This window comes from Puma concolor, chromosome C1, assembly GCF_028749965.1.
Source record: "Puma concolor isolate L17-30 chromosome C1, mPumCon1.1.hap2, whole genome shotgun sequence".
Classification (NCBI taxonomy): Eukaryota; Metazoa; Chordata; class Mammalia; order Carnivora; family Felidae; genus Puma; species Puma concolor.
This window is the reverse complement of record NC_141674.1, coordinates 31,802,501-31,820,961: the sequence shown is the minus strand read 5'-3', so window position 1 is coordinate 31,820,961 and position 18,461 is coordinate 31,802,501. Positions and strand designations below refer to the sequence as shown.

General features: G+C 52.0%; 1 protein-coding gene and 1 long non-coding RNA gene across 2 annotated transcripts; one reads left to right on the top strand and one right to left on the bottom strand.

The window, feature by feature from the left end:
• Positions 1-5,165: 5,165 nt before the first annotated feature.
• On the bottom strand, positions 5,166-7,219 carry LOC147577951 (uncharacterized). Its single transcript, XR_015254636.1, has 2 exons — positions 7,119-7,219; positions 5,166-5,424 (listed from the first exon to the last, which is right to left on the bottom strand). It is a non-coding gene; the product is annotated as an uncharacterized LOC147577951 (long non-coding RNA).
• Positions 5,744-7,122, top strand: CITED4 (Cbp/p300 interacting transactivator with ED-rich tail 4). The gene has a single exon (XM_025912708.2). The coding sequence runs from the start codon at positions 6,037-6,039 to the stop codon at positions 6,589-6,591; it is 555 nt and encodes a 184-aa protein (XP_025768493.1). The 5' UTR covers positions 5,744-6,036; the 3' UTR covers positions 6,592-7,122.
• Positions 7,220-18,461: the final 11,242 nt, after the last annotated feature.

Genomic DNA, 18,461 nt, shown 5'->3' with positions numbered 1-18,461 from the left:
CTGAATCCACCTGTGGTGTGTGTGTGTGTGTGTGTGTGTGTGTGTGTGTGTGTGTGTTTGAGATGAAATTCATATCACATAAAACAAACCATTTTATTTCTTTTTTATTTATTTAAAAAAAAATTTTTTTTTCAACGTTTATTTATTTTTGGGACAGAGAAAGACAGAGCATGAACGGGGGAGGGGCAGAGAGAGAGGGAGACACAGAATCGGAAACAGGCTCCAGGCTCCCAGCCATCAGCCCAGAGCCTGACGCGGGGCTCGAACTCACGGACCGCGAGATCGTGACCTGGCTGAAGTCGGACGCTTAACCGACTGCGCCACCCAGGCACCCCAAAACAAACCATTTTAAAGTGAACAAATCAGTGGCATTTAATGGAGTCGCCATGTTGTGTAATCACCAACTATATAATTCCGAAATATTTTTATCACCCCAAAAGGAATCCTTAACTTTTTGGGTTTTGTTTTTTATGTGTGAGAGACAGAGCATGAGTGAGGGAGGGGCTGAGAGAGAGGAAAACACAGAATCGGAAGCAGGCTGGGGGCATGGGAGGGCTCAAACCCACCAACCATGAGATCATGACCTGAGCCCAAGTTGGACGCTTAACTGACTGAGCCACCAGCCCCAAAAGGAGTCAGTAAGCAGTTGTTCCCATTCTCCCTTCCTTCCAGCTCCTGGTAAGCCCCAATCCTCATCCTGTCTCTGTGGATTCACCTCTTCTGCATAATTCATCGGTTTGAAAGAGCTTTCCAGGAAGCCCCGCCCAACCTCCTCTGCTCACATCTCATTGGCCAGGAATGTGTCTGAGTGGGGCGGGGCATATTGCCGCCCTCGCACAAAGTCAGCCGTTCTGTCATTCAACATTCTGATACTTATTGAGCACCTACATCCCTATTTTACTAATTCTCACATCCATGAATTCTTTTTCCATTCTATTTTTTTCCAAAATAAGAATTGTCTTGTATTGATAATATCTCATTTTTAATGAAAAATAAATATATAGTATGTGCCAGGTGCCGTTCTAGGTACCGGAGATAAATCAATAAATGAAACAATGTTCCCCGCCGTGCAGAGCTGACATTCTAGTGGTAGGGAGATAAACAATTAAACATGATAAATACGTGAATTATTTAATGTGTTAAAACATGATAAATGCTTAGGGAAAAAAAAAGTAGAGCAAAGTAGGGCCCATGTGGGGGATGGACTAGGGATGGTTGATATATTCATGTATTAATTATCTATTGCTGTGGCACAAAATTACCCCCCAAATTGAGTAGTTTAAGACAACAAACATTGGGGCGCCTGGGTGGCTCAGTGGGTTAGGCGTCCGACTTCGGCTCAGGTCATGACCTCCCGGTTTGTGAGCTCGAGCCTCGCATCAGGCTCAGTGCTGACAGCTCAGCGCCTGGAACCTGCTTCGGATTCTGTGTGTCCTTCTCTTTCTGCCCCTCCCATGCTCATGCTCTGTCTCTCTCTGTCTCTTAATAATAAATAAATGTTTAAAAAACTTTTTTTTAAACAATAAAACAGACATTTATTATCTCAGTTTCTGTGGTTTAGGAATCCAAGAATGGCTTGGCTAGCTCATTCCGGCTCAAGGTCTCTCAAGGTCTCTCATCTCGCAAACTAAGATGTCAGGTGGAACTGTGGACATCTAAAAGCTTGACTTGCACTGGGGGTCCGCTTCTGAGAGAGTTCACACACACGGCTGTTGGCCAAAGGCCTTGGTTCCTCAGGGGCTGTTGACAGAAAGCCTCTCTGTTCCCTGCCAGGTGGGCCTCTCCATAGGGCTGCTGGATGTCAGCTAACGTTCCCCTGACGTGTCAGCTAATGTCCCCAGAGCAAGTGATTCAAGAGAGCAAGGAGAAACCCACACTATCTTTTATGATCTAATCTTGGAAACGGCACCATCAATTCTGCTATACTCTTTTTGTTAGAAGTGAGTCACCGCGTCCAGCCCACATTCAAGGAGAGGGAAATTTAAGGAGGTGTACCAAAAAATTCTGGACATCTGGGGGAACCACCACAATTAACCAGGTTTCTCGCTTCCAACGCCAGCTCCCCCCCCCCCACCCCACCCCCCCCCACACACCTTGTGACCTCGGCCAACCTCCTGAGTGGTTTTCTGGGCCTCAGTTTCCTTCTTTGTCAAGAAGGACAATAACGTCCGCTCTGCCTCATCACTCAACAAATATTTAAGTCTTTTCTAAGTACTGCTCTGGGGCCTCAGAAGTACTGTGCAGAACAAGCGAATCAAGGGCTCTCAGGGAGCTGACCTGCTTGCGGGGAGGCATTCTTTGGCATAAAGCCAAGTGGTAGGAGGCACTGAGCAGCAAAGCAGAACAGGGTGAGGGGATAGAGAGGGACAGAGGGTGACCTGGGAAGGTCTCTATGAGGGGCCGGTCTTTATTTTTATTTTAAAATCTTTAAAAATGTTTATTTTGAGGGCAGAGGGGCAGAGAGAGGGAGAGAGAGGATCCCAAGCAGGCTCCGTGCTGACGTGGGGCTCCATCTCACGAACCACGAGATCATGACCTTAGCCGAAATCAAGAGTCGGTCACTTAACAGACCGAGTGAGCCACCCAGGCACATGAGGGGCTGACTCTTAGATGGAGATCCAAAAACAGCAAACGAGTGACTCATGTGGGTGTCTCGGGGAAGAGAATTCCAGGCAGCAGGATTAGCAGGAGCCCCGAGAAATGAAGGTGCCTGGGCAGTCCGAGGCAGAGCGAGGAAGCAGTTCACGGAAATGCCGGGAACAAATGAGATCCACCGAGAGCAGTGCTTCTCAGGCCAAGTTAGATCATGTTACTCATCTGCAAAGTCCTTATGAGACCTAACAAAGCCCTTACAAGCCCCATGTCATCTTCCTCCCTCCTCCCTCTGACCTCCTCCAACCCCAAGCTCCCTCTGCTGCAGCCACACGCCCTCCTGACTGTCACTCACTCCTACCGTGAGGCTTTACCCTAACATAGGGGCTCAGAACCACCCACAGGACTTATGAAAATGCCGCTGTCTGAGCCCCAGCCCAGTTTCTGATTCAGAAACTGATTCTGGTCTGGGACAGGTCCTGGGTGGCAGTAATGCCTCTGTCCCTGGCACATTGCATTTGTCCCCTCTGTTGGTATGGCTCTTGTCCCAGATCCCACAAGTCTTTGCCCAAATGTCACAGTGAGACCTACAATCACCGTCCTGTTCAATACTACAAGCTGCCCCTGTACCCCAATCTCTTCTCAACTCTATTTTTCTTTCTTTTTCCCACTTTTTTCCCCCACTTTCTAACATCTGGATGATTATTTTCCTTATTTACACTTTCCTACATGTCCCCAAGTAACCAAACTCCATGAACCCCTGATGACCTCATGGATGCCCCCAGAGATCTGCTGCCCTGCACATTCATACACAACAGTTTGTGGCCATGATGTCTGTAGCTTTCGTTAGATGCTCAAAGAATTACTTGAGGGGCACCAGGTGGCTCAGTCGGTTAAGCATCCGACGTAGGCTCAGGTCATGATCTCGCGGTTCGTGAGTTCGAGACCCGCTTGAGGCTCTATGCTGGCAGCTCACAGCCTGGAGCCTGCTTCGGATTCTGTGTCTCCCTCTCTCTCTACCCCTGTCCTGCGCACGCTGTCTCTCTCTCAAAAATAAATCCAAAAAATAAAAAGAATTACTTGATCCCCAAAGCTTCAATACCACTAGGCGATCAATGTCTGGCACAGAGTGGGTGCCCAATAAATATTTGTTGACCACATTAAAGGGCTTTTTAACATTATTCACACACACACGTTATTTATTTGTTTTTTTGAGAAAACTGTTTAGTGGCACAATGGCTCCCAAATGTTAGCATCCTTGGATCAACTAGGCCAGAATGACAGGATGGCTCTTTGAAAACACAAATTCTTGTGACTCAAAAATACCCTCACAGAGTCTAAGTCAGGAGGTTTAGGTGGGGGGCAGAGGTTTAGTATTTTTCAAAAGCCCTCCCACCTTCCCCCACTTGATACACATGTCCAGGTGAGTCCCAGGTGCAGCCAGCCTTAGGAGTTTCTATGTGAAGCATTAATTGGAGAGTTTCAGGAGAATCAACCCCACTGTGCAGCTTTTATACTTGGCATAAAACATGATCACACCCATCGTCACTAGTGACCTTGCCACAAGCTCTCAGGGTGACCAGGCAGGGATTAGAATCTCCCTTTCACTGAGCAGAAAACCGAGGCCCTGGGAATCAAGGGACAACCCCCTCATAACCCCCAGCTGTCACAGTGCTTGCCAGTGGTGGGGATATGACTAAAACTTGGGCTTCTGAGGTTCTCCCCTCTGCATCAGCTGGATAAACCCAAGTTCCAGGAAGTCCCAAGGACACTACCAGGGAAGAAGAGCCAAAGAAGGGAGGGGCAGAGTGGCAAAGAAGTGAAGGGCAAGGTTCAGGTGGCTCTCTCCTGGCCACCTGGAGAGACTCCAGATGCTTTAAGGACACAGGCATTCACATGCTAGCTCTGGTTGTGCAGGACCCCAGGATGCCCACTTCTCTGTGTGCCTCAGTCTCCTTATCTGCAAAATGGGGCTGCTAATCCATGCCCTGCCCCCATTAAGATGATTGTCGGGGGACGCCTGGGTGGCTCAGTCAGTAAAGCGTCCAACTCTTGATATCAGCTCAGTCGTGATCTCACGAACTGTCATGATCAAGCCCCGCGTTGCGCTCTGCACTCACAGTGTGGAGTCTGCTTGAGATTCTCACTCTCCTGTCTCTCTGCCCCTCCTGCTTCCTCTCTCTCTCTCAAAATAAATTAAAAAAAAAAAAAAAAAGATGCTTGTGGAATGTAAAGCACTCTAAACATCCCAGTTGTTACCAGTCTATCAGGGGAAGGTGCAAGATCCCCGACTCTGAAGATCTCTAGGGACAGAACTAAATCCAGCCTTTCATTCATTTGAGATACATTTTTGAGCACCTACTATGTGCCAGGCACTATACATGCCCTGCTTTATTTAACCCTCAGGACAACTCAGTAGGGTCAGTGCTGCCGTTGCTCCCATTTTGCAGATGAAGAAACTGAAGCTCAGGTGAATGAGTTTCAATTCATTTGATCATTTGTTCTTTCACCCAACCTTTACTAAAAGCCTGTTCTGAGCCAGGCTCTGGGCCAAATGCTGAGGATACAAGTCCTTCAAGAGACGTGCCTATAAATTACTTTAATAACAACCCAGTACATGCTTCCACCGACAAGTAAGCGGGAGCCCGTGAGGGAGCCTCGGGCTCCCCTGGGGTCATGGGGACAAGCAGTTAACTTTCCGGGGGACCCTGCACCGCTAAAGTGCATGTGTCCTGTGTAGAGATGGCAATCACAAAGGCATGTCTCGATCCTGTTAAGACTTTGGTGTGTATTCCTAGGAAATCCTTTCCACCGCTGAGCTTCGGTTTCCATCTGGAAAATTAAGAAGTTGAGCTTGTGATCCTACAGCTCTGGGGACCCAAACCTTTGGCCCTTCCCAACCCACCTTCCGGTCAATTTGAGCTTGGCCCCAGCCAGTCCCAGGCTGAGCAGGAGACAGCCCAAACCCCTTGAAAAGTGCAAAACACCCCTCCCCAGGACAGCTCTCTAAGCCTGAAGGCACAGCCTCGGGCCCAAAGGGCGGAGCTCCGGGAGAGGCGGGGCTGAAACCTGGAGGAGGGGGACAGGCCGGCCCAGGAGCGTCCCATTCAGCCAATGAGCGCCTGGGGGCGGGGAAGCTCCGCCTCTGGTATAAGATGATACTGACTCTGGGGGCGCGGCGCGGAGGTCTCAGAGCCCGAACCTGCGGGTGTGCGGTGTTCTAGCTGCCGAGAGCTGAGACCACGGGGCGCGCGGGACCTCTGAGTTCGGTGCGCCCTGGGCTGGAGAGTAGCACGGGTCGAGTGCCGTTTTCCTTGGCCTGTCCGGGCTGCGGTGAGGGCACGGGACGCGGATCCCTCGCCGCTGAGGAAGAGCTGGCCGGGACCGAGGGACGCCCGCGCTGACCATCCGCCCCCCGCCCCTGCAGGCATCCGGCCCGCCGTCATGGCCGACCACCTGATGCTCGCCGAGGGCTACCGCCTGGTGCAGAGGCCGCCGCCCGGCGCGCCCTCCCACGGCCCCCACGCGCTCCGGACGCTGCAGCCGTACGCGGGCCCGGGCCTGGACAGCGGCTTGCGGCCGCGGGGGACTCCGCTGGGCCCGCCGCCGCCGCCCCCACCCGGGGCCCTGGCGTACGGGCCCTTCGGGCCGCCGCCTGCCTTCCAGCCCTTTCCGGCCGTGCCACCGCCGGCCGCCGGCAGCGCGCACTTGCAGCCGGTGGCGACGCTGTACCCGGGCCGCGCGACCGCGCCCCCCGGCGTCCCGGGAGGGCCCCAGTGCCTGCAGCCGGCGCCCGGCGCCCCGGCCCCACCGCCGCCCGCGCACGCCCTGGGCTGCATGGACGCCGAACTCATCGACGAGGAGGCGCTGACGTCGCTGGAGCTGGAGCTCGGGCTGCACCGCGTGCGCGAGCTGCCCGAGCTCTTCCTGGGCCAGAGCGAGTTCGACTGCTTCTCGGACTTGGGGTCGGCGCCACCCGCCGGCTCGGTGAGCTGCTGAATGCGGTCGGGCGCCTGCCTGGCGCGCCCGAGAGGAGAAGGGGATCTGACTGCCCGCCGGAGTCCGCACCCTGCGCCTGGGCCCCGCGCGCACCCTCCGTGAGGGTGGAGGCAGCGGGTTAGCGCACAGAGCCTGACGCCGGGCTGGGACGCCTGGCCTCACTCCAGGCCCTGCCTCCTGCAGGATGACAGTTTAGCTCCCCCTCTCTGTCCCGGAGCCTCGGCGGTAAAGTGAAGGGGACCGGACCCCCTTTCGGACTCCCGGTTCTTGGATTCTCTGTCCTCTCGGATTCTCCTCTACCCCACCCCCCAATCTGAGCCATTCCAGGCTGCTTGCCTGATGCCCCTTCTCTCCTTGTGCAACCTACTGCGGTCACTGGGTCCCTGGAGCCGCCAATCCACCGGGCCTCCACCCTGCTGCCTGGGCCCCCGCCTTGGGGAGGAGAAGATTGTACAGCCCTGATCCCTGCACAGTGGGGCAATGCCCCCCCTGGCCTCCAAAACCAAAATAAAACTGGGTCACTTTACAGTCTTGCGTTTTCGTTTATCACTTCAACAACCCTGCACTATATTTGGGTTCTAGAGTCCTGGGGCCGTTGGGGACTCTGGGTGGGATGGAGGCCACAGCCCCCGGCAGTGCCCAGGAGAGGAAATTGACAGTTTCTTTCAAAAATATCTGTGAGTTGTGCAACTGTTACATCATAATCTGGAAGGCAGAGGCTGCCTGGCGGTGGAGTAACCCACAGGCACCTAGGTTGGACTTCTCAGCCCAGAGAAAGGGTGGGAGAGCTTGGTGGTGCTGCCCTCACCTGTTTGTTCAGGCTGCACAGAGGCCAGAGGGAAGCTGGGTGGGACCTGACAATTCAGACAGTTCTCGCTTTGAATCCTGGCTCTCTTCCTTGGCCAAGACACCATCCATTCAAGAGGAAGGAGTGGTTTCAGCTGCTTGGAGGTGTGTCAGTTCAGGCTTCAGGGAGGCAGCGACATTTGATGTGAACAGAGCCTTGAAGGATGATCTTTAGGAGCTGGAGAAGGTGGCGTTTAAGTGAAGAGCCTGTTCAAAGGCAGGAAGCATACAAGTACAGGGCACGCACTAGGGCATGGGGTCTCTAGAAGGGACAACAAAGGTCTTTCCAGCCACTTTGTGAAGTAGGCACGGTCCCCACTCTACAGAGGAGAGATGTGAGAGCTTTCCCAGGCCCGGCAGGGTTGTTCCTCAGTCCTGATCACCATTGTGAGCTCCTGGCCACCCTCTGCTATTGGCTCTCTGGAAAGATCCCTAGGTGTTTCATGGGGGTGGGTGAAAGGCCAGGACAGAAGCTCTGAAGGCAAGGAGGAGGTCAGAGATGCCGAGGACCCGCTAGGACAGGGCAGTGGGGCTGGAGAAGAGAGAATGAATTCCAGAGACTCTGGAGAGGAACACTGGTTGGGCTTCGCTCTAATGAGGAACTTGTTTGTTAACATGACTCTTCTCTCCAGCTGTGAGTTCACTCAGGGTATACCGTGTCATCATGGGCTCTGGAGCCACCAGAAGGCATGGAGTGGACGACAGGAAGTCTTAGGAAAGTGAATAAAGGTCTCCCCTAAGATAATGGGGCTTTCTGGGACAGGATGGGAAGGACAGATAGGCTTCTGGAAAGGGACTGCCCTGAGCTCTGGGCTCAGAATGGCCTGTGTTTGCCCTAGCTCTGCCCAAGACCTAGAGATAAAAACAAAAACAAAAACAAACAGGAGGCTGGGGGCACCTGGGTGGCTCAATCGTTAAGCATTTGACTTTGGCCCAGGTCATGATCTCACCATTCTTGAGTTCAAGTTCCACATCAGGTAAGTTCGAGCCCCACTTCGGGTAAACATGAGCCCCTCTTTGGGTGAGCCCCGTTTCTCTCTCACTCTCTTTGGCACGCACGCACTCTCTCTGCCCCTCGTTCACTTGCGCGCTCTCCCTCTCTTAAAAACAAAATCAGGAGGCTGGATTGGGATGGGAGGCTCTGGCAGTCTCCTGGACACTATCATGATTCCCTTCTCTATGAGCCTCAGTTTTCCCACTAGTAAAATGGAGCTAATATACTGGCCCTGCTATTTCATAAGGCAATAAGCCTCACAAGAAATGAGGAGCAAGGGGCGCCTGGGTGGCGCAGTCGGTTAAGCGTCCGACTTCAGCCAGGTCACGATCTCGCGGTCCGGGAGTTCGAGCCCCGCGTCAGGCTCTGGGCTGATGGCTCGGAGCCTGGAGCCTGTTTCCGATTCTGTGTCTCCCTCTCTCTCTGCCCCTCCCCCGTCCATGCTCTGTCTCTCTCTGTCCCAAAAATAAATAAAAGTTGAAAAAAAAATTAAAAAAAGAAATGAGGAGCAAATTCAGGGATGGGTTAACAAGCAGCTGGTAAAACACCAAAGTGCTCTCCATATGGAAGGGATTACAATGAAAACCCAACACCTGCCTCTTTGTAGAGGTAAGGCAGGGTGGAGGGAGGTGTAGAAGGAGTCCAGCTGCTGAGCTATTTCCAGCCCCCCATCCTTCCCAGCGGGGCTGCTGACAAATTGGACAACAAACAGGTGGACGGAATAGAAGGTAAGGCTGGGGCAGTCCATCACCTGGATCTCCAAATCCCTGATACCCTTTGGAGGATTCTTTGGAGGATGGAGTGTCCTTGCCAGCACATAGAGGCTTGTATTCTGACGGCCTCGGGATCCAGTTCCGGAAGCGACTCTTACTAGCTGCCTAACCTCAATAAGTCACCTTGCCTTCTGAGTCTTTGGTGGTGATCACCACCTTCCTGTGGATCCGGTGCATATCTTTCACCTCTTCTCTGGGGTTACTTCCTAAAGCGACCCACCTGTTGCCCTTGGGCTTGTGGATTTTACTCTCATACCCGGCCTGGGTCTTTGGGGTTGGGAGTCAGGCTCCCTCAAGGTTGGGAACTGAGTTGTGGCCCAGACGAGACATCTTCCCATCTTTTTTTTTTTTTTTTTTTTCCTTTCTTTTCAGACGAAAAGTTTCCCTGGGGCCGAAGCCCATTATTGTGACTCATCTTTTCAACGATGATTGGATTTCATCACAAAGTAGTTTTATTTTTTTTTCAAGACTTCTCTTGAACTCATCTATAAAATGGAAACGCTAATAGTTCCTCCTCGCAGGGCTGCAGTGGAAATGAATTAAATCAATTCACATAAGGTGTTTAGAACAGTGTAGTGTGTAGTTTAGTATCCCCGAGCCTGGGCTTTTCGGGGGTACCCTTATACTAGTCTTTCGAAAGGCTGTGTTTTAACCAGCTAGTGAGGGGTTTACTCCAGCAGGACCACTGTTGCAGGTTGGGGCCCCCAGGAAGCAGAGTCTGATGCGGTTTAGCTTGCAAGGAGCTTATTAGGGAGAGCCCTAAAGGTCAGCAGCTGTGGAAGGGAAGGGCCGGAGCAGATGTGAGCAGAGAAAGCTACAGAGCAAACCCAACCAGAGCCTTGGCCAGCCCCATGGGGAGCTCCGGTGGCAGCTGACCTTGGGCAAGGCAGCTCTTTGCTGCTGAGCAGTCCCTCTGGGAGCTGGCAGGGGACGGCTGTCTGCAGGGCCAGCGGCCCCAGTAGCCAGGACAACTCATGGAAGGGGGTCTGGGCAGCACGTCACAGAGTCCACCACAAGCACAGGTGGGGACACGGTGAGGCCAATGTCATAAGAGCTATGACAGCAAGAGCCTCCTTAAATTTGTGCTCTGGGTGTCTCGTTTGCCTCTCCTTCATCCCAGGCCTGATTAGTACCTGCCCTGTGAGACGGAAAAAAAAAAAAAAAAACCTTTGCACAGAATAGCAACCTTACAGGGTTGATGTGATGAGACCGCATTAATACCTGGGACATGGCAGAAATAATTGAGAGCCGCTGTCACCATCCTCATCATCACTGTGCCAGCTCAGCTAAGTGTTCAACAGTCATTGACGAATAAATTAAATGAACAGTCTGATCCCAGTGTTTCCCAGGCAGCTTAGGCCGTTCGGTTCAGCTGATTGCAAAGTAATCCTCTTGAATTCCTAATCCGTCCTTGCCTCACTCTTACGCCACCCCGCTGCTGGCCGTGCTGGGTCAGGATCACTGAGTCCCAATTTGTTGACTGCCTCCTGTGTGCAGGCATGATGGACCTAACGGCACCCAGTAGGTGCTCTTTCTTTTCCAGCCTCTCCTTTAACCTCCACTCAACCCTGCGAACAACACCGCGAGGTACCTTTACCCCCATTTCAGAAGTCAGGGGATTGGGGCTCAGAGTGATCCCAGAATTGTTCAGAATGAGCTCAGGATTGTTCTTCAGGTCACATCCCGCTAAGTGCTGGCGTGGGCATGCCCACTTTGGTACTCCAGGGCCCTCCCCCTCCCCCAGGCTGGGGCTGGCCAAGGACCTGAGCCTGAGCGGAACAAGAGCAGCGTCCCAGACTTGGTTCTGCCACTTTGTGGCCTTGGGGTACAGGAGTCACTGAGCCTCTTTGGGCCTCAGTTTCTGTGCAGTGGGGATCGTAGTCCCTTTGGTGTGCGTGCAGGGATTCAGTTAAGACTAGGTTTCTGTGAGCACATTGCAAATGGTGCAGCGCTGCTTGGTTGGGGTGAGTTGGGGGTGAACAGCCACGCATTCGACCCCAGGCAGCTGATCTGGAGAGGGATCCGTGCACCCTGGCACTTGAGATGTGGGCCAGCCCGGAGCGCGCAACACAGAGTCACATGCAGGGTGGGGGGGGGGGGGTTCCAGGCAGGTTTTGCCAAGCAGCGCAGGGTCTGGGAAGTCCTGGGAGCTGATGGTGATAAACGGGTAGGGGTGGGTCAACCCGGGGAGGACACCCAGGTAAAAAGCCCAAGGTCCAACGTGTGCCAGGGCAGACAGAGGAAATGAAGCTACTCTGAATTCAGTGTTTCTCACGGGCCAGTTGGAGATCCCACAGGGTTCTTGTGAGGATGAACGAAGGTGATGTCAAGTCCCTGCCCCTGTGAGCTGCTCGGATGTCAGGGAGCATCTCCACAGGGATGAGGAGACAGCCTCATCCCAACCAGCTTCCAGGCCCCCTCCACCCTCCACTGCAGTCTCCTCGGGCTCCTGATGCCTCTACACCTCGCCTGTGCTGTTTCCTTGGCCTGAAAGGCCCTCTCTGGCGCCTCCACCTTCACCACGTATCAGGGTTGATGAGGAGTCTTTCCCCCAGGCTGGGCAGCTCTGAGGACGGAACCTGATTCATCGCTGTCCTGGCTTCCACCCCACGTGTGGCTCCAAGTGGGTGTTAGAAAGTGCTGGAAGGGCTGCTTCCTGGCCCTGGGCTGGGAGCCGAGACCAGAAGAGGGTCCAGGCCAGAGCCTGAGCTGGAGTTGGCAGCATTACTGACAGCCCAACCATGAATCTGTGACCTGAGGCGCATTTATTTGAGTGCTCTAAACTCAGGGCACCCGGGTGGCTCAGTCGGTAAAGTGTCCAACTCTTGATTTTGGCTTAGGTCAAGATCTCGCGTGAGTTCGTGAGTTCAGACATGGCATCGGGCTCTGTGCTGACGGTGTGGAGCCTATTCGAGATTCTCTCCCCGGCCCCCACCCCCACCCTCCCTCTCAAAAAATAAACAGACTTAAAAAAGAAGCGAGTGCTCTAAACTCAGTACCTGGAGGACCACATTCCACATTCCCCACCCCTCCTGCCTCACAGGTGCTAGAAGGCAGGGAGGCTAGACTGAGGGAGGCGGGAAATGCAATGCTTCCCCCGCATGTGGGGCCGCAGGCTTGATGTGCATGTCCCCCCCTCCCACAACAGCTCCCAGAGGCGGCTGTCGTTACCGGCCTCATCCCAGCCTATTGGCCTCCTTCCAGGCAGCTGAGGCTCAGAGAGGTCAAGCAACCTACTCAACAAAACACAGGACTCTAGGGAAGAGGCTGTTCTCATCAGCAGGAGGAGGGCTGTTGAACATCAATTAGCATCAAGTCCAGATCTCCCCCAGGGAGCAGGGGTGTGGCAGGGACAGGACAGAGAGTCGCCTACAGCTCATCAGGGGGTGCGCTCCAGGCGGACTTGCACCTTTGCCGCTTCCTCGTGAAAAGTTCCTGCGGTGGGCGGTGCCATAAAGTCGGCACTTCCGGTCAATTGGCACATCCTGGCAGCAAGCCCCCCCCCCGCCCCCCCGACACCCAGCCCCTGCTCTGGTCTGGCAGAGAACATGAGTCAAGTATTGTTTGCTCTTAAAACAAACACACTGTGTTCAGTCAAAAGTAATATACACTTGAGGCAAAGTCATTTCAAACAATTTCGAAGGTATAAAGTGAAAATTCCAAGACCCTCCGGGTTTTTCCACACGCGCACATGCGATGTGTACATTATGTTACCTGTGTTATACACACGTACACAATACGCATCTCTTTTTTACATGCCTAGGACTATACGGTTGTATATGATTGGATTTCGTTCTTTCGCTTAATGTAGTCTAGGAATCTTCCCTTGTCAGTAAACACGTCTCTCCCTCACTCTTTTTAATGACCGCATCGTGCAGAATCTGCTTAAACCGGTCTCTTGTCGATGGAAACTGAACTTGCTTCCTGAATTTCGCTGTTACTAAACAATGCTACAAGGAGCATCCTTGTGTATTTACCTTTGCACCCTTGTGGAAACATCTCTGTATAATGCACTCCTAGAAGGGGACTTACTGGGTCAGAAGATATGAGCAAGTAAAACCGTGAGAGCCACTGCCAAATGGTTCTCGAACTACCTGTTCCCATTCACCTTCCTGCCAGCGCTGTGACAGAGCGCCCGCTGGCTCAGACCCTGGGCCACACGGGACGTTAGCAATGTCTTTAATTGTTACCTCTCTAAATTTCTTTTTTTTTTTTTTAATTTTTTTTTAACGTTTATTTATTTTTGAGACAGAGAGAGACAGAGCATGAACGGGGGAGGGTCACAGAGAGAGGGAGACACAGAATCTGAAACAGGCTCCAAGCTCTGAGCTGTCAGCACAGAGCCGGACGCGGGGCTCGAACCCAGGAACCGTGAGATCATGACCTGAGCCGAAGTCGGACGCTTAACCAACCGAGCCACCCAGGCGCCCCCTAAATTTCTTTTTTAAAAAAGGTTGTTTAATTTCTGTTTCTTTGATTATCAAGAAAGATGTTGTTTATTTGTATTTCTGGTCCTAAGAATTTCTTGTGCATACTCTTGCCCGTGTTCCTACCGGGCCGTTTGTCTTTTTGTCATCGCGGTATAAGAGTTCATTATATATTACAAATAGTAAACCTTTGTCTCTGGTAAATGTTGCAAATATTCTCTCCCCCATCTGTGGTTGGTCGTCTGACTTTGTTTATGGTATCTTTTGCCTTTGGGGGCATTTAACGTTCGTGTCATTCGTGTCAAAAAAAATCTCTCCATTCCCCCCCCCCCCCCCCAATAGCTTCTGGGTTTAAATTCAGGACAGGAATGCTCTGGCCCTCCTCAGAGACAGCAGGAGACACCGGCCCCGTTGTGCTTCTGCCCCGAGTTCTGTATGCAGAGAGCAAGGTCAACAGTCTGGCCACAGGGGCTGACAAACAAGCCCAGGTCTTGGTGTAATACGGACCCGGATTAAAATTCTGGCCTCCAGCTACATATACGACACCGGGCAAAGCCACCTTACCACTCTGAGCCTCTGGTTTGGTTTTTCTTTCTAGTCTAAAATATGTATCAATACACACACACCCAACTGGTCAGATCAAATGAGCAAGGCTGACGTGTGTGTGTGTGTATGTGTGTGTGTGTGTGTGTGTGTGTGTGTGACCAGCACAGTGCCTGGCCCACGGTAAGTTCCCAATAAGTGATGGTGTTTCCAACATTAGTACAGTAGGTGCTGAGTAAGAAGCAGCAGCTGGTTAACAGTGTCCAGACAGGAGGCCAGAGTGGGGATGGTGACTTCAAACAATGTCCCACGTAAACGGTGGAAGGATGGGCCTCTTCAGCCTGCAGAGGGAGACCCAGAGGCAGAAGGAGACATTTGTCGTTGACGCCTTCTAGAATCCAGTCATCCTTCCCCCGCCCCCCCCCCCAAAAAAAGTTTTCCTCAAATTCTGTTTGGGCAATCACCTCTCCTTCATGTAGTTTGGATAAGTTTGCCTGTTCCTCTCTAGGTGATTCAAAATAAGATAATACTGGGGCGCCTGGGTGGCGCAGTCGGTTAAGCGTCCGACTTCAGCCAGGTCACGATCTCGCGGTCCGGGAGTTCGAGCCCGGCGTCAGGCTCTGGGCTGATGGCTCGGAGCCTGGAGCCTGTTTCCGATTCTGTGTCTCCCTCTCTCTCTGCCCCTCCCCCGTTCATGCTCTGTCTCTCTCTGTCCCAAAAATAAATAAAAACGTTGAAAAAAAAAATAAGATAATACTAAACGGCAAAATGGGTATAGATAGAAATCCCAAAAAGTTCTTCAGTTTTCCATAACTAGTCTAAATAGCAATGTTTTTTTAATGTTTATTTATGTTCGAGAGGGAGAGAGAAAGAGAGAGAGAGGGAGAGATCGTGGGTGGGGGAGGGGCAGAGAGAGAGGGAGACGGAGTCCCAAGCAGGCTCCACACTGTCAGCGCAGAGCCTGACGCGGGGCTCGAACCTGGGAACCGCGAGATCGTGACCGGAGTAGAAATCAAGAGTTGGACGTTTAACTGACTGAGCCACCCAGGTGCCCTCAAATCGCAATGTTTTCTCTCTTCCTCTTCTTCCTCCTTCTCCTCCCCTTCTTCTTCACATCAAACCCTTTCAAGTTTCCAGCTGGTGCCCTAAACACGTGAGCTGTCTGCTTACGCATTATTATTCCAAGATACATAGAGGCAGGGAAACTGAGGCACGTGGAGGGGAAGTGACATGCCTACTACCACACAGCTAGTAATTTATTGAATTTAATGTACTTAGCCTAGTACATATAATGAGAGATATTTAAGTGTCAACCCAGCTGCTGTACAAAGGGAACCAGAAAAGGTTTCAAGTGGCTTCAAGAGTAGAAAATATTTCTGTCTAGTTTTACTCAGTCACTCGGACCCAGATTGCTTCCTTCTTGCCCTGCTATCGATGACCCCAACCTCATGAGCCAGGTAGGCTGCTCGAAATCCACTTTGGCTTTTTTGTTTTGAGGGGTTGGGTTTTTTTTTTTTTTAATGTTTTATTTATTTTTGAGAGAGAAAGAGACAGAGACCAAGAGGGGGAGGGGCAGAGAGAGAGGGAGACACAGAATCGGAAGCAGGCTCCAGGCTCTGAGCTGTCAGCACAGAGCCCGACACGGGGCTTGAACTCATGAACTGTGAGATCATGATCTGAGCCGAAGGCAGACGGTGCTTAACCGACTGAGCCACCCAGGGGCTACTGGGATTGGGTTTTTGTTGTTGTTTTGTCTTGTTTGTCTTTGTGGAGTGGAAGCTGGGTCAGCTCTCAGGAAGAGGACAGCAAAGAGGTAAAGTACAAGCAATGTTTTAAGGCCCAGATACGTACATTACTTCCGCCCAGATTCTCTTGACAAGAATTTGTTCACATGACCCCATTTAGCTGCAAAAAAGACTAGAGAATGTGCTTTCAATCAGTACAGAAAATGGGAGGGGTGGATTTGGGTGGACAACCAGCTGTCTCTACCACAGCAGGTGGTAGTAATAAGTGGCTCAATGGAGATTAGAACTCAAGTCTCCCATGCCCCAGAATACTTGGTGGGGGCGGGGAAGGTGTCAGAGGTGTCTCTATATAAAGAGAATGGCTGGTTGGGGAGCCTGGGTGGCTCAGTCAGTTAAGCGTCCTGCTCTTTATCTCCACTCAGGTCATGATCTCATGGTTCGTGGGATCGAGCCCTGCGTTGAGCCTACTTGGGATACTCTCCCTCTCTCTCTCTGCCCCTCCACCACTCACACTTTCTCTCTCTCTCTCTCTCTCCCCCTCTCCCCCGAAATAAATGAACAGAGATTGCTGGAACTGGGAAGAGTTGATGTCCGCACTGCGAATGTGCACCCTGGGTAATTCACTTCCTTTCTCCGAGTCCCGGTTTTCCTACATGTAAACTAGGGATGATAATGGTACTTGCCAAAGTTTATAACACATGCTAGGTGCTCACATGGTGGGATGGATGGAGTAGAATGGGACATGAGCACATGAAAGAAGAAAATGCCAGGGGAGGTAACAGTGTGTCCTCTGACCAAGTGGCATGAATGAATAAGGCTTGACTGGGAAGGACAACATGCCAGTGTGTCAGCGTGTAGGGCGGCGGTCAGAGGAGCGAGTGATCTACTCGAGTAGATCAAGGGTCAGAGAAGGGATGGCCCTTGAGTGGCAGGCTGGGGAGCTTGAACTTGATCCTGTAAGTAATGGGGGTAGGGGCATGCAGTCTTTGTGCAGGATGGAAAAAGAGCTAGGTTTGTGTTTTGCAAGCATCACTCTGACTGCTCTGAGTAGCACGAATTCAAGGGGGGCCCAGTGGAGAACTGGAGACGCTGATCCAGGTACAGACGAGCACCCCAGGACACGTGGTGGCAAGGTGGGTTACGTGGCAGAGACCGTAAACACAGAAGGAATGAGATTTAAGAGAGATTTGCTCTGAAAAAGCCTGGCACACGATGTCTGGGGTAGATGGACCCTCTTGCTGAATGAACTGTAGATTTAGGATTATTTAGGATTAGGTGTGTGGCTTTAAGCACCAGAATAACGGCAGCTTGAACAGAAGAAACCAGGGAGGTGGTCCAGGACTGGTGTGGTTATCACAGCGTCACAGGATCTAGGCTTCTCTACCTTATTGCTTCGTCACTCATGGGTTAGACCTCGCGGTCCCAAAAGGCTGCTCGGGCCGCTCTATCAACATTCCAGCCAGAAAAAAGGAGGAAAGAGAAGGAGAAGGGCACTTTCTGGAAGTTGCCCGCATGGAACCACAAAAAAGAGTCAGAAATGTTGCCTTTATTCTTGGTGGCTAGAATTGGGGGGGGGGGGGTTCCTACTACTACAGAAGAAGTGGGAATGAATATTGGGGGTGACCGCAGTCTTAGTAATGGGCTACTAAAGTGGAGGCTATAGGAAAGAGAGGAGCCAAAACGATTCCCAGGAGTGTGGCTTAGAGGATGAGATGGGCTCTTGCCCGAGGTGGGAGCCGGAAGAGCAGGTTGGATAGCAGAGAGTAGGATAAGACCAGAAGGGACCCACCGGGACATCCAGGGTTCATGGCCAACTGGAGGAAGTCTGGATACATGGGCCAAGTGCTCAGTAGTGAGCTCTGGGCTGAGAATAAGCATGTTTTGAAGTTATTAGCGTATCAGCGATCGCCATAGGAATGGTCATGCCGAGTAATAAAAAGAAAGTGGCCAAGGACATAACCTTGGGGAACGCAGACATTAAAGAGAAGGGAGGGACGTGGGGCGCCCGGGTGGCTCAGTCAGTTGAACGTCCGACTTCGGCTCAGGTCATGGCCTCGCCCACAGTTCGTGAGTTCAAGCCCTGGGTCAGGCTCTGTGCTGACAGCTCAGAGCCTGGAGACTGCTTTGGATTCTGTGCATCTCTCTCTCTCTCTCTCTCTCTCTCTCTCTCTCTCACCCTCCCCTGCTCTCTCTCTCTCTCTCTCAAAAATAAACATTAAGAAAAGAGAGAGAGAAGGGAGTAACAGACTGAGAAGCAGCCGGGGAGGTCGGAGAAGAACCAGAGGAGATGTCATGAAAGCCACCGAAGGAGATGTGGTCAGCAGCGTCTAATGCTGTTGAAATATCAGACAAATGAGGGCTGAAAACAGGCTGTTGAGTTTGGCAACCAGGAAGAGAAAACCAACTTTACCAAAGCAGTTTCAGGGGAATAGCGGGGCATTAGTCAGCGGGTCAGCAGAAGGTAAGAAAGAGGAAGGGTAAAGGATCAGCAAAGGTAAGTGGCTTGGTCAGGTCATGTTTGGGACCTCAGCGTATTTATGGG

Coding starts and splice junctions, on each gene's coding strand:
- CITED4 (XM_025912708.2), top strand. CDS start 6,037: ATGGCCGACCACCTGATGCTCGCCGAGGGCTACCGCCTGGTGCAGAGG.